General features: G+C 40.6%; 2 protein-coding genes across 7 annotated transcripts in view; one reads left to right on the plus strand and one right to left on the minus strand.

Annotated features, from left to right (window-relative positions):
- Positions 1-1,035: 1,035 nt before the first annotated feature.
- On the minus strand, positions 1,036-10,434 carry LOC121592203 (receptor expression-enhancing protein 5). Of its 3 annotated transcripts, none has more exons than XM_041913600.1 (5): positions 10,322-10,432; positions 9,510-9,677; positions 1,590-1,822; positions 1,413-1,512; positions 1,036-1,320 (listed from the first exon to the last, which is right to left on the minus strand). In XM_041913600.1, the coding sequence occupies exons 2-5, from the start codon at positions 9,637-9,639 to the stop codon at positions 1,238-1,240; spliced, it is 546 nt and encodes a 181-aa protein (XP_041769534.1). In that variant the 5' UTR covers positions 9,640-9,677; positions 10,322-10,432; the 3' UTR covers positions 1,036-1,237. The 3 variants fall into 3 exon arrangements, with proteins under 3 accessions (XP_041769534.1, XP_041769535.1, XP_041769536.1); XM_041913602.1 differs by having other exon boundaries at positions 1,187-1,320; positions 1,393-1,512; positions 10,322-10,434; XM_041913601.1 differs by lacking the exons at positions 9,510-9,677; positions 10,322-10,432 and adding an exon at positions 2,784-3,056.
- Positions 10,435-10,757: 323 nt separating this feature from the next.
- LOC121592200 (RNA 3'-terminal phosphate cyclase) overlaps positions 10,758-15,513 on the plus strand; it is a 32,358-nt gene continuing 27,602 nt past the window's right edge. Inside the window, exons 1-7 of one of the 4 annotated variants that reach the window (XM_041913595.1) lie at positions 10,758-10,776; positions 10,968-11,082; positions 11,148-11,392; positions 11,461-11,785; positions 11,850-11,974; positions 12,045-12,303; positions 12,375-13,239. In XM_041913595.1, coding sequence (XP_041769529.1) covers positions 11,035-11,082; positions 11,148-11,392; positions 11,461-11,785; positions 11,850-11,974; positions 12,045-12,303; positions 12,375-12,476 — 1,104 coding nt within the window. In that variant the 5' untranslated portion in view covers positions 10,758-10,776; positions 10,968-11,034 and the 3' untranslated portion in view covers positions 12,477-13,239. The other 3 variants (XM_041913592.1, XM_041913594.1, XM_041913593.1) reach the window with 3 other exon arrangements.

The raw sequence follows: 15,513 nt of genomic DNA on the forward strand, positions 1-15,513 counted from the left end.
AGTATTAAACAATAGCACATTCGGCTACTGAACAATTATTGTTCAACTCTTTAACAGTCACACGATTTTTAGAAAATACACAAACCCATAATGAAATAGCAAAAAGTTACCAAAAGAAAATATTTTTGGTCCGTTCTGCAAGCCGTTTTGCTTTCCACAATTATCATTGTTTTGTCTCGCTCCCCCTCCTCCGACGCGAAGATTAAATCGAAACGGAGAACAAAAGCACAGCCCGAGTCTCTCTGGGTAAATCTCTAAATAGCATAACGAATGCTACCTCAAAAATCCTGACGAAGGTCATATATTTACTTCGATCGATCGATTTTGGTATACTGCACTGTACTTAAATTTTTCGGATTAGTGAATTATGTTTGATCATATTATGGGACAACAATAATTAAATTCAGATTAGTAACACGTACGATATTTCTGCGAAATGCAACTGCCAAGAAACGAATTCAAGAACAGTTACTTACCCTATTCGGCGCTACAACCGCTTTGCGACCCAACCCAGACCCAAGAGTACGTCTTCTTGATTCTTGTGGTTCCATGTATGCAACATTCTAGCCCAGTCCGTAGCCAGGTGAGCTGCAGTGAGAGATCGCCATACAGTGTACGTCTCAGATACACTCCTCAGATGCGGTTCATTTAAGCAGTGCACAGTTAAGATGGCTTCTTCAATAAAACTTCTCTTCAAAAATGCATACATTGTTGATCGATGATAGAATTTGGTTTTTTGTTTTCTCAATTTGTGTTATTTGTGCCGCTACTATCTTAGAGTTACTATATTTCGCTATTCTTTTTACTACACAACGACTTCACCATTCACACAAAGTCGTCACAATAAGCCTGCAAGGGGTCGACGAATTCGACGTTTGGAGTGAGACAATAGTTGAAAATAAAAAGGCAATTACAATTTTAAAAATAATTCACGAGCATGCTCGCACTCAAGCGTTTGCGGAGGTACGGTAAACATCAGTAAACAGCAGCACAATTTTCGTTCTCGGGGAGACAAAAATGAAACTACAACGGGTATACTTATTCACGATGGCGAATGACTTATATAATTTTTCGTCTTGCTCATTCCCTCTGCTACGTCCATTTGCTAACAGTTGTTTTTCTAATGTCGCAAACTTCGATCGTCCGTCATCGAAAGGGTTTAGAGGTCGGGAGGGTCCTTTATAGCTATGTGTATGTGTGTTGTGAGAGTTGGGAGAAGTGCAGCTGGATATGCGAGTTAGGTTGATTTGACTTTCGAGATCATTTCTCCAGCCGTCTGCTTCAGCTTATCCGTGGTGTCGCTAATGAAGCTGTCCGCAACTAAAATATAAAAATAGGAAAAATATGCATATTATTCAAATGCTCTTGTTGCACATTGCAATAGCACTTAACCTTTTTCGTATTTCACACACCTTTTTCGTATTTCTTGAAGTATGGCTGAATAACCTTGTGGTACATGATCGTGGAACCATTGTTTTCCATCGGCACCATACACCATATGTGGAATAAGCACTATAGATAGAGAAATTGAGAATGTGAGGTGAATTTTTTAAAACCTAATATGGATGGGTTTTATTTTCCCACTATACCTTCAGCAACCAGTAGAACGGGATGATCTGAACCAGGAAGAAGGAGAAGTGCTCGAACACCGACAGCACGCCAAACGTTACCCAGTACGTTAACCATTTAGTGTCATCCTCTTTCGTGCGGGTTTCGATGGCTTTCATCGAGATGTAAGCGGGATACGCCACTCCAATCACGTTGCAGAGGATCTGAGCTCCATAGCCGAAGGCAAGGTACAGAATAACGACGGCCACGCCACCTTAAAAGAAAAATATGAAACACACATTTTTTATATTACATCGTCTGCTAATTTGATAAATTGTTATTTAAAATAGACCCAACAATAAGGCTTTGACAAAATATAAAAACTGTTTGTAGTTTAGTTATTAATGGATGAATCTCATACCTAGTGTTGTAGTAAATCCTAATTTTAAATGTCCACCACATGTCGCATCGCTGATCTATGCTCTATTACACAATCATTGCACGTTATTCAGTCAAAATTCAACTGCTCTTACAGCAAGATAAGCCTTACACGTTAGGAAAGATCATATTTCTCATAGCATAAGATCAGTTTCTTTGCTCAGGAAATGAAATCAAATAGTCTATAGTTTCAATCAAGCACGTCCGACTAAGCTTGAGTAAGTGTTGTATGGCTTCATAATTGTTACGTCAACCGTATTAGCACGCTATTCTTGTCTTACGCTGACATTTGCAATGGTCGTGCAAATCTGTGTGCGTTCGTGGCAATTTTGCCAAATATTTTATAGCCAATACTCACATTATTGCTAAACATGCAGTACATGCAGTGCATTACTGCAATGCATCTAATTTCTTTGCAATAGCCGTAGTAGTGTGTACAGCTGAATCAGATTGATCAGCAATACTACCAAAAACTTGCTAGGATAAACGGGACTCAGCGTGACCGGCTCGATCTTTTTCACTCCATCTGACCGGTCTCGGGTGAAGCTAACCAGATGTCTATTAATAGTAGATCCTAGGGACCTAGCGGCACATAATAAAGGCACGCTAGTAGCTGATTGAATGCTGTCTGCAAACTCAGACTCGCAATGGACGGTCAGCGTTGAGAGATGAGTGAAGAAATAATACACGACCGTCGCGTCAACCCACGTTTGATCTTGATCATATTCGATCATGACTTCAATTGTTCGATGGCAGTTAATACAGGTGAAAAAACGTATGAATAAGATGTTCATTACCTAGCGCAATGTAGCCTGAATTATCCTTCGGCGCTCCTGCCTCTGCTCCATCTTGGCGTGGCATTTTCACTTCTATTAATTAAAACTCTTCACGTTAATGAGATCAACGTTTACAAACTACACGCTGTGTATAAATTATCACTGTACGCTCGAATTGTGCTGAACAATAACACTGCACTTATCCTGCCTGGTTTATAAATTACATAAATTCCAAATTAAATTAAATATCACATTGCTTCTTAGACGTGCTTGCTCTCTGCCGCTACGATTGTCTAGATCACTCCCGATCACTAAATACTTTTTCGCTCGATTAACCCTAGAAGCTACTTTTAAATGCTGCTTTTGTTACTGTCCCAAAGCCGTGATTTTCGACGACTTTCCCACGACATGCGCACGATACGATTCAACTCGCACACAATATATATATATTAGGTAGGCTAAGTACATCATACTGTTCTTTTCGACAATGCTTCATGTCGAATGTGTGCCGCCTTAACTTTAAATAATTGTTGTTGCTTTTTGTACAGTTCCTTCGTGTTTTGCTGCATTTCTAAATTACGCTTGGCAACAAACGACGCCGGCCAAAAAGACCGGTCAAAGAAAGGAAAAACGCTTGTCATTTGTCTCATAGTATACGATCGTCGGCAGTGTGTGCTAGTAGTGTAAAACAGAATGATGTGTCGGCGTATGTGTCAAAAAACAAGCATTTTCTGATCATTAAAGCCAGTTGGCCAGTTCCTCTTTCCTTACTTCATAACGGGTAGCGTCCGTCCACGATCTTTGATACGCGAGATGAGATTCCTACGGCAGGTGTTGTTAGGCCATTAGAAAAATGAAACCACTACGTAACCATTGCGAGAGAAAAATGGTTAGTAAGGCACGCAGACACGACATAGCCGCCATTCTAATAATACAGTGACCTATGGCCATAGGACAAAAATCCGCCTAAGGAGTACATTATTATACATAGGAAAATAAAACGAAAAAAAGAAAACACCGGCATTGAAATCGTCTATAAACGGAATGGTTATATTATAAGGTCGGTTTTCAAAGGAGGCATTCAGATAGCGGGATACATATAATCGGAAAACGATCATCGAAATGAAAAAATTAAGTAACCTAACTAATAGATCGAAGAAGAAAAGAAAACAACACAAGCTAAAGGTAATTATCATGAAAAATTAATCATGAAGCCACATTATTAGCTAAACAAAGACTTTCACTATGAATAATATACGATGATCGTGAGATATTTTCATACCCAAACGCATGGACGAATAGGGAAAGGAAGCATTACAGCTTCGAGTTAAGATCAAATTTCGCTTTTCATTCGATCCAGGCATTACGAGTTTATTTTTTTACACCTGAGTGATTTTACATTGTTCCACCACAGTGGCTTTGTAGGTCGGTGAGTGAGTTTTCCTCTGTTTTACACCAATAGACAAGACTATTTTCACTACAAAACTATGAAAAGCTACAGGAAAGATTTGCCGTTGAGAGGTTATACAACATGCGGTTTTGAGAAACTAATGTAAACATGTAAGTTGTAAATAAGTTGCACTAAATCTTAACTTGTTTTAATGCGCATTTACAAAATGAAAAGGTAAGATGTACGCGCATTTTAATTGCATTAACACGACGATGGCTAGCGATGGAAGAATGCAGCCGTCCGATTTTCACTTGTTTCGATACGTTTTATTGGCCACGACAACTGCACCGTGGCGTTATATTTAAGCGATATGTACTGCTTAAAACCCTTAATATCTAAATATAGCCTCCATCATAAATCACCGTTGAACGATCGCAGCAAAATATGCATCTCTTGCTCGAGAATTTTGTGAACCATTTTCCCTTGCAAGACGGTGTGCAAATTTTGCAATGGTTTCACTTCACAGCTACTACAGAGTCTATGTTCAAGATTGCGTGTTTACAGTCGCTATCAAGCACACAATCGTTCCTTACTTTCTAACACTTGCGCATGGTCCTCGTAAACTTGAACTTGAAAGCAATGGAAGCCTTTCCCTATCACCAGCACCACGAGCATTCGTTCAACCTCCTCACACATCAAACATCAAAGGTGAATTGCAGCAATGCAACTGAATGCATATAGTATGTTGAAGTTCAGCCCACTAATCTCACAGCTGATTGTGTGCTCTATCGGCGAACTATTGCCAGCGTGATCGCTCTCTCAATTTAATACTTCACGCGATAAGCCAAGCGCGATAGAAAACACATTGGATGAGATGAATATGCGCTGCTTCTCTACTGCTGCATGGACACATTTCAATTTTAATTGCACAAGTAAAGCTCAACACACGCTTAATATAAAATAATTAATCTTTGCCCTTTTCTGTTTGGTAGCTTTACACGGGTAGCATTTTTTAATCAACGTTTTTGGGGCCAAATGTATTACGTGGCAATAATAGGCTACCACGTAAGTTTTTCCTTCACGTTTAAACTTCACCATGAATTGCAGGTTATTCGTGTACACGTAACGTGTGTGTGTGAAAAGGAAAAGGTATTTCAAAGAAACTAGACCGAATTTCATCCTTCGGTTCACATGCAGCTTTCGCTTAAATTCCACTAGTAAAAGTAAAAGTGATGCTTTTATCCCTTAAACAATGACAGCTTTTATCCTGTTGCAATTCAACTCTAGACAGCTAATAAAATAATGCTTAAATGCTTTTTAATACGATCGCATCTTTAGTATCACTATCACTTTAACATTCTCTATAGCAAATCACAAATCAATTCGTGACTGAAGTGGATTGGGTTTTGATGAACTACACGTTTGCTGTACACGGGCGATTTTTGCGTACTTCATACAGAACTGAACCTGAAGCTCAGTCAGACCTGCACGGACCTACAAGAAACCGTTTACACACACGGCGAAGCAGCCTCGCGATTGTTTTTAAGTGTCGATTTGCCCTGCTTGCTTCGTGCAGAGACCTTTGTTGCTTGACTAAGCACAGAATGCTAGAGCTTGTTCGATGGTAATAGTGACGGATGCTATGGACAAAGTATAAACCGGTCCACAATATCAGTCCACTGAGGAGACTGGCTGAGAACGTTTCCTTTGCCGCGTTTGTTGCCCTTTACACATTTACACACGCAGACAAAGCTAAGGGAGTTTGGATTGGCCCCCGCTTTGAGGGTAGCGGAGCACAATATTTGAATTTCATGTATCAGAGTGAAATCATTCATGATTCATGTGTTAACATATTTATTTGGTAGATATGAACCGAAAGCTGAACAACAAATTAAAACTACTACACAAAAATTTACCATATTAACCTATGATACCATACCATACCGCTCGCTATCGGTAAATAGTAGTAAATTTAAAACGCAAAAATGTCAAACATATGACCCAGTATCATTTAAAATTGATGTGATTTTTTCCGTCCGTTATTGAACAAAAGAAAGGATAAAACGTGAAGTGTTGAAGAAATAAACCAAATGTATTTCACCAAAGAAATACAGCAAATTTTCTCAAGATAGAATACTCCCTTAAAAACGAAACACGTTTCTTACTTGCATAATGAACATGCGTTTTGTGAGAGTTCTATTAGGCGCCGTTTTTCCATGAGAAGATTATCTTCCACACCAATACTCTCAGAAGTAGAGCTTAAGGAACTTTGTTTCACGTGTGCTATTATCAAGCTTCGGTGCATTGTTTGTAAGTTGCGTGAAGCATTGTTAGGCTGGCTAATGGTGATGGATGCATTAATACTACCACACAGTGTGTGTGTCGCCGTAGTGGTGATACGAGTTCAAAGTTCTACTCTAAACTGCTGTACGCAAATCAAATGCATCTGTTTTACTCAAACTCGCGGATCCGCTGTTGTCAAGAGCAAAGCAATGGTCGAATCGTTGCTACAGAGCGGCACGAAAGTAAGCGTGAGACACTTTTACGTGTACGGCGAAAAATAAGAAGCTTGCGAACAACTGAAAAGAGTTGGTTCAGCTTTCCCGGCTTCGTGGCGACTACACCACCGGCAACGCAACGATCGATTGATGATTTGGCAAGGCAGGTATTCTTCGTCTTCGTCATCGTCGTTGTCACCATGGTCGCCGCCACGCATATCAACTTCGGCTGGCGCCCGCGAGTTCCGTCTCGTGGCACGAAGGGAACGCTTACTATCTCGTTATCAAATGTTGTTTTATGCAGTGTGCTGCTGGCGGCTCGCTACACGTCACAACAGCCGTGCTCCATTAAAACGCCATGTGGAATCTACAGGCAAACATGGAGCGCGCACAGGGTGAACAAGGAGCGACAACTGTGGTTAGTTCCATTGAGGCCTAACACGAGACTCGCGCCCACCTTGTAACAATTCCGTACAAACTGAAACGGAAAAATCAATTCCTAAAATGATTACACGCGATTCAGCATGGATGCGAATCACACATCGCTGCAGGGTCAAGCCTTGAAGTCTTAATTTGCTACACGGACAAAACCCCCGCCATGATGAAAACAGTAGGTAAATCGGTGAAGGTTACCCACAGTTAAAAGTAATTTTATTTACTTATAACATTTATTTCTTTGGTTCATTTAATACGTTTTCGTAATTGAAAATTGTTATATTTATATTTTGATAAAACACAATATTGTTGAGTTATTGTAAAATTACTAATAACTTTCAAATTGTCTTTATTCTTCTGACGTTTTATAATCACTCATCAATGAAAAAAAGCACTGCAAGTGTGCAGTATAGTAAAATTAGTAGTAAATTAATGAACTTAATCAAACTATGACGCAAACAATAACGGCTTCGTGTGCAATTTCTTACAACTAAACAACGCTATTCTAAGGTTTATAGGGGAACCGATCGATTTGAAGGTACCTTCCTCCTCCTTTACGACGGTACCTGACGCGACGGTAGACAGCAAGTCGCCTACAGACGTATTTAAAAATGTATCAAATTGTTGCTTGTCAATTTCGACGACTGAATGTAAAAATCGAATACCCCGTTGAGATCGTTGCATGCAGGTACACTCGAACAGCTTTTGTTTGCATCTAAATTATCATACATACTTGTCAGTTGCGTATTAAAATGTTCGTTATTGAGCCGAGGTGATTAAGCACCAAATAACATTTCAGCAAAACAATAAAGTGTTAATGCTATATAAGCAACAAATACAAGTGTTGTATGTTTGTACTAAATTTACAAGGGTGTAGAACAAAGTCTTACACAAAATAACAACACATAATGATTAAAGACAAAGCAAAGAAAAACTTAATCAGTTGTGCTTCAATCATTATACCAATTATAGTACATTCAGGATTGTAGATGATCACATATTTCAGTAACGTGATTCAATCAAATAACTACTAGAAGAGACAAAAACATCGTTATTTCTACCCGTGAAACCGATGACAGCATCCGCTGATTGAGCAAAGTTATTTCTTTTGCAAGTCCAAACACATTTTTGTCTGTACGCTGCTTTCTGCTACTTTGATAAGAACAACGATGCGATAAGAACGAAGATTTACCTTGGCGCTCGAAATTCTAGAAGAATAATCTTATCACTGTTCAGAAAGAAGATAAGATAATGCAAAAAATTGCAGTGACAAATACATTTGAATCCGGAATGCAACAAAGCACATGGTGGAAAGTTTCTCTACTGTAAATAGGGCTGATATCAGGATGTAAAGATCGAGATAAGAAGACTGGCCAAGAGAAGGTAAACTTTTAACACGTCCAAAATCCCCACTTTATGGTTTAAAATAAAAGCAACATTATTAAAGGGCCCAGAGTTAAACTCTTATGTTGTCCTGTTTTGTCTAAAAACGGAAATGACCCTTCAATTTCTAATCGGTCGATATAAAAATTCAATCGACACTACAAAAGGAATAGTTTCTTCGCAGCCGTGGAAAATTTGTTATTCGCTCAACTTGAAAAACAACGTTAACGTATTTAAGGTAGAAACAACATTTACTTGTGGAAAATATCAATATTTTTCGTCCCACAGCATCAACAACACCTTACCATACTTGTGTGCATTTTGTGATCGGCGCGACAAAAATCATTAATATGATTTGCACGAGAGGGGCGTTTTTTTATAGAATATATACCGCTGATTGTCCATCGTATGTGGGCATGGGCAGGGTCGTGATGATGGCAGCAGCGTTTGGATGCATGTGAGCGTTACTGGGCAATTTTCATCGGTTGTGTAACACAATCCGGATGCATGCACCCTCGCCGTACGTACAGTAGTGTTTGGTGTTGTCCCAGCCCATGTGTGACTGTAGTAATGATTATCATGTCAAACAGGTACTGCTTAACACAATGCAGCTTCAAGCACGACACAGCAAAGAGGTAGAGATATAGAACTAGCTACTGTCTGTAGCTGGTCTACGTGAATTTCTGGATTGATTTTTTTCTATTTCTATTACACTAAAGAGCACACTAATGCTGCAATCATTTGCATGGTGAAAAACAGATCGCTTGCCACGCTTCTTCATTATATCCCCGGAAAAATGCCAAGCTAAGCGCTTTTGTTTTCCGGTTAACTTGTTCACGAGCGCTGGCTCGTGTCCTAAAAATATCTTCAGAGAATGCTGTTCCACCACCTCTCAAGTACGTCATCCGGGAAGGGCGACGCCATCCATTTCGTCCCGTTGTTCAAGTGTTAGTTTGAAACGGGGTTCCCCCGGCATGTTCAGCCGGGCCACGGACACCGAGCATTTTCTTGCGAATCGACTTAATTATGGTTTCTACTCACCCAGAAATATGTATAGCCGCGGCACGTTCGTTTTCTCCTCTGCAAGCTTGAAGAATTGTGTCCACGGTTTCGATTCGTCCTTCAGCGACGACTCGATCGATCCTCGAATTTCTTCCACTTTGTTAGCCATGGCGATGTTTTATGTGCTGTTGCTGTTCTTCTTTTTGCCTAATGTTTGGCCGGTGATTCCCCGCAAGATGATGTAATGACAATTTATCGTAATCACCAGGCGTATGGGTTGGACCACCGGCGAAGTATCGTTGTCATCGTTACACGGGCGGCAGGCCGGCAATACGATAGCATTGGAAAGGAAACAAAAATAAGGACAGAAAAGAATTTTACTTTACCGCAGAGTGTCTTGCATTCGAAAAACGGCACCGTAACGTAAGGGGTCACGGCCCTGTCTGGGATGTTTAACAAAAGGACATATTTTCAGATCAGTTGTGCATTGTTGAATTTGCAATTTGCAACACTTCGTTCACGATGCTTGGGCCAAACAGTTCCAAGCGAAAGGATTCAAACGTGTTTAACAAATCGAACACGAAGCGCAACAGAACTCAGAACAAGATGGGAGGCGGCCTCAAGCTGCGTGCCATATATCCGCAAGAATGTTCTTTCAAGGACACACATTTGATAAAAAAAAAAATTAACACTGACGCACTATGCACAGAAGGATACACGATAAAGGGAGGGGGACGAGCAGCTAAATTTAGAAAGCAAGCAGCATAATTAATTCACGCAACTTAGAGTACGTTATGTTACGTTTACCAAAGTTAAACACAATTCAATAATTAGAATCTAATGTTACGCACTTGAGAGATTTCCCGCCGGCAAGCCCAACAGAATTTGACTACTGGCGCGCACGAACGAAAATGCAACCTCGACGAGTGAAGCACAGGCTCACGAAAATGGCGAATTTGTTGCCGACCGATTTTGACAGCAGCCTAGCGTGACAGATCTACAAAGCATCAGGTTGGACATCACAATAGGTAGGTTGTGAATACCCAAGTAGCAAAACAATACGACAGCAGTTGATTCGTGCTACAGATTTGAATAAAAAAATTTAGATTTGTTTGGGATTATTATGCATTTATGTGTAGTTAAAGTGGTGTATGCTATTATCAGAGTAAATGTGCAAAAAATTTTTTGGAATTTTAGAGTAAATAAAGTGTTTATATTCTACGATTACAACTGTCAATTAATGGCACATTCCTGCTATCCAAGACTGCAGCTTAATCGAAGACTGCGACCGCAGCTTAACTATACGGTAGAGGGCTTTTAATATGTTTTCATTTTATTTCATGAAAATGTGTGTACATTTTTTAACTTTACAAAGTCGGATATATAAGCTACCTAAATTTTTATTCGCAAAATAATCTGCTCCAAGAAATGTCTTGACGATGGTCCGTTCTTCAATTTGTGCAGCTACAACAGATATGTTTGTTATTGTTGTGACAGGTTATCAAGTGCTCTGTGCAGCGAAGCAATTTTAGCACCTAAAATTTACCTGAAACCATTGGACAGAATGGCGGATACTCATCTATTTGAAATAGATGGCAGTGTCTTGGAAGGAGTAAGTTTTCTTGTTTCTGTTGTAGATGTTCGCTGAATTTGCATGTACATTTCATTACTCTACAGGGAGGACAGATCCTACGGATGGCATTGTGCTTTAGCGTGCTTACCAAGACGCCGGTACGCATCCGTAACATCCGCCAAGGGCGCAAGAAACCGGGACTGGCAGCGCAACATCTAGCTGGGGTAGAGCTGATGCGAGATATTTGTCAAGGCAGGCTATACAAAGCGTGTCTCGGATCGACCGAGATTGAATTTTACCCTGGACATATTGAGCACGGGAGATTCGTCGGTCACATTCAAACTGCAGGGTAAGCTTCTCGCCGGGTAGAAGAAGATTTAAATGCAAACTTTATTGTTTGATTTTGGAACATTTCAGAAGCATCACCTTGCTCCTTCAAGCGACACTACCCGTTGCTATCTTCAGCTCCGGTCCAGTCACGCTAGAGTTGCGTGGAGGTACAAACACGGATCTAGCTCCGCAGGTGGATTTCTTGACGGAAATATTTCGGCCCAATATGGAACGATTCGGTGCCAGCTTCGATTTCGATTTGATTCGACGGGGCTATTTTCCGAAAGGCGGTGGACAATGTGTGATAGAAGTAAGACCAGTACAATCATTAAGGCCCGTCACCATGGTTGATGTGGGCTCTGTTACCAGGCTCTTTGGATGGAGCTATGTCGCCGGTGTGCTTCCGTTGAAGGTAATTTTAACTCTTATTTTAATTAGCTAAAATGTAACAAACTGAAGCATTACCAACATTTTAGATTGCACACGAAATGTCTAGCGGTGCTAAATCGATCCTCAAAGAAATTGCCAACAGTAGGGCAGATATAGAAGTGTACAAAGAAAGTATGGACATGGCACCGGAAGGCAATTGCTCCGGTATCATGTAAGTTCAAAAGCAAAGGTACCGCTAACATCTGCCAACAATGTTGCTAAAAATTCTTTCATTCTTGCAGTATTGGCTGTGAAACGAGCACTGGAGCCATTCTTGGCGGTTCGGCACTTGGAGAAGCCAGGAAAAAAAGTTTCCAAAGCGGGGAGGAAGCAGCTCACGAGATCCAAAGCGCCATCTCCGTTGGTGCCTGTGTAGATCGACACGTGCAAGATATGATGATCATTTTGATGGCATTGGCGGATGGGACGAGTCGCATCCGGACGGAACCGTTGACCATGCATACCAAAACGGCAATCTATGTGACGGAGTTGATGACAAAGGTTGGTGGCAAAATTGGATGTCGGAGCCAAGGTTTGGCGAGAGGTTTAATCATGTTTTCGTCTACTTTTAGGCCAAATTTAACATCATTGAAGGAAATGGCAGTGCTATCATCGAATGTGTTGGCATTGGACTGCGTAATATAAATCTTCCAAAAAATACCACTTCATACTGAGGATTGGAGCGCATTGGAGTGAATTCATAGGTAAGAATATGTTAATAATTAAAGGGGCTTCATAATAGTTTTATATCGATGGTAGTCACGCTAGGAGAAAGCTTGAGCATCGCGGCTAACGTGCAGGGGTAGGATTGTTTCTTTCATTGATAAAATTAAGCATCTTTGGAATAAATATTATGGGATGGACAATTATAATAAATATAGCCCTTCACGATCAGTCCTGTTTCTTTTAACTTGTGCATATTTTTATATTTAAAAAAACACGTTTTTTCGTGTTTTTTTTTGTTTAAAAAAGGATATTTTCAATTTAATCCTCTTGAGTAATTTCGAAACGAAGTAGATAATTTAAAAAGAAAATAAATAAAACAAAGCTTTTAATGACATCGAAAAGAAAGAAGTGAGATTTCACTCCTAAATGTATTAAATCGCTTTAAAAAAAATCATCATTTTTTATCAAAATTTTCAGGTTAAAAATGTATTTACTTCGCATTACATAAATAACAATCATCTACTTGCAATAATAGAAAATACCTTTCACTTAAGACAGAACGACACGTATGCTATTGAATAAATAATGTATTCATTGGAATATACTCACTATTTATTTAATCACTGTTATCTTTGTATGAACTGATGTGAACTTTAAAATTTATCACGTTTATCTTAATTAAGCTCGAAAGTGTATCCAATAATGCATGAGTCATGGTGTATTAACTTTAACTAAACTCGTCCACGGTCACGTCCATCAACCATGGGCGTGCATTTTTATTTCTTTTTTTTTCTTTTATTTTAGGTTCACTGCAAATTTTTGCCATATTACGTAAATATTTAAAATTTCTAGAACAAAAATCAATATTTTGATACCGGCTCGTGACTAATACGGAATTCTCGCGAACGTTTGTTGCGCCAGGAATGGTGTGTTTTGTTTGCTTGTTTTGGGGGTTTACATTACGTTACAACAAATAAAAAACAAGCAAACTTTACTGTAATAAAATGTAAACGCGTAAAGCGTCCTGCCATGTGTTATGCTAATTTTCTTCCATTTCATTTTTTTTTCGAAGTTGGACATAGTTTGGCCATAAATAGAATTTATGTTATAGATTAGAAATAGTAATTCATAACAATTTGATCCCAATGATATGATACGTACATGTCATGATCGGCACTTGTCCTATTGCTCTCTTCACATACAAGCGCACCTTCTTTATCGCTACTATCAGTTGGACCATACGAATCATTATTACGACTTGCAGAAACTGTTTCTTGGTCGAATATGAGCAAATTGTCTGACTAAAAAAGGATGTTGCTATATGCGCGAAATAGGGATGAGTTTGCAGATAAACATTTTATTTAAATCTTATCATAACGTAGCGGACAGGATGTAAACTGTGATGTCTTCTTGAGCGCATCGCACTTTATAAGACCCATGAGGTCATCAATGAATATCGTTTTCTGTAACGACTTTGCTAACCGATCAAAGATCTTCCCACTTGTGCTCATAACACAAGTATAAACTGTCATCTAGCAGTGGAAGAAATCGCATCTGGGGAGGGGGCGGAGTGCTGCTGTCCTGTCCCGTTCCAAATCAAACCCGGTCGTCCCGGCCTCTGAAGACGATCGGCAAGCGTCAACATGTCGCTTAGTCCCACACTCCTCGCACCGAATCGGCTTCGTTGGCCGAATCGAACGAATAATACGCGCCTCGTCCAGCACCGTCGCCATGCCCCCGCCGGGACTGTGTGGGACTGTTCGCATCCGTCAAGCAGCCACTTAAGCTGCCCTTAGATTTCACGCCCGCTAGGTGTAGTAGGTGCGGGCAGGAAATACTCCCCACCCTGGTGGGCGAACGGTGCGCGTGCGCATCGGGCCGTGGCCACGCTGGCCTCCTCCTGGATGGTAATGTTGGTTTTGACTGTAACCGTGCCATCTGTGTCTGTGTGTCTGTGTATTGTATATGTGGTTTTACGTACCCGTCCATAAGTATGCGAACCCGAACACTTACGTAGGTGGATTCTCCAAGACAGCGGCGGTTCGGCGTTGCTCGGGCCTTCGCACCACGCGTTGGATACTAATAATAAAACATCGCGCGCTTCGTTCGTCCAGAGGCGGCATTTGCCGGCTGTTTCGTTTCCTCTGCTCGTGCGTGTGGGCTTTGGCTTGTCATGCATCCGTTTTGCCGACCCGCACGGTACTCCACGTTCCGGACCGTCTTCATCCGGCAGTTCTTATTTCCTGTCGCCCACGAGCCGGCATGGTTCGCCCGTCCGTCCGTCCGTCCGTTCGTTCGTTCGTTCGTTTATCCATTTGCACCGCATGGTCCGGAGCGTCCATCCCCGGCATTCTACACTCACCGCACTCGGAAGTGGAGGAGTTTTCTTTATACTGTTCAATAACATTCACCACCAGCCCACACGCGACCATAGCCGCTGCGTCTGTTAATCGCCCTCTATGTCGCCCGCCATCGTCTTACCTGCCTTAGCCCGTCGCACCGTCGCGTCGTCCGTTTGGGCGAATTTTCGTATCCATCAATGAATCGGTGATATTTTTAGCGTTCGGAAAACAGACATTTTTACTATAACACCTACGGACCTGCCATCGATGAAAGGGCCGGTGCAATGGTCACATTTTGGCATCGCTAGCTGAACCACAGCCAGTGTAGCAATGGGTACGATAAACACGACATCGATTTGTTCTATTATTTACAGCACCTGCACGATCATTTTTCCAGCACCAATCAAACTGATCTAGCTCTAAATGCTTAAAAAATGTTTCTAAATCTAATTTTAAAATATATTAAAACATCGGAAATACCGCTTCCGCGCAAGCCCTCTTTTCCTTTTAAGGCTGTTGTAATTTGTAGCTATGATGCAAATTTTTGGAATTAATATAAGCTATCGTTTTTGTAGTTAACCATACCATAGACTCAAAAGTTATTTCAGGCATGACGAAGATCAGTTTTATGGTAGGAAATGAAAGGTTGTACCGTTGTAAGCTGAACATATCGATCTAGAGACTGGTGATATTATTAGTTTCT

Source organism: Anopheles merus, chromosome 2L, assembly GCF_017562075.2.
Source record: "Anopheles merus strain MAF chromosome 2L, AmerM5.1, whole genome shotgun sequence".
Taxonomy (NCBI): domain Eukaryota; kingdom Metazoa; phylum Arthropoda; class Insecta; order Diptera; family Culicidae; genus Anopheles; species Anopheles merus.

What these genes read in the sequence shown, in the direction of transcription:
- LOC121592203 (XM_041913600.1), bottom strand. Translation starts at nt 9,639, where the DNA reads ATGGCTAACAAAGTGGAAGAAATTCGAGGATCGATCGAGTCGTCGCTG. An exon ending in GCGGCTATACATATTTCTGG is followed by an intron (nt 1,823 to 9,509) that starts GTGAGTAGAAAC and finishes TTTTCTTTTAAG; the next exon opens with GTGGCGTGGCCGTCGTTATT. An exon ending in CTTCAAGAAATACGAAAAAG is followed by an intron (nt 1,321 to 1,412) that starts GTGTGTGAAATA and finishes TTTATATTTTAG; the next exon opens with TTGCGGACAGCTTCATTAGC.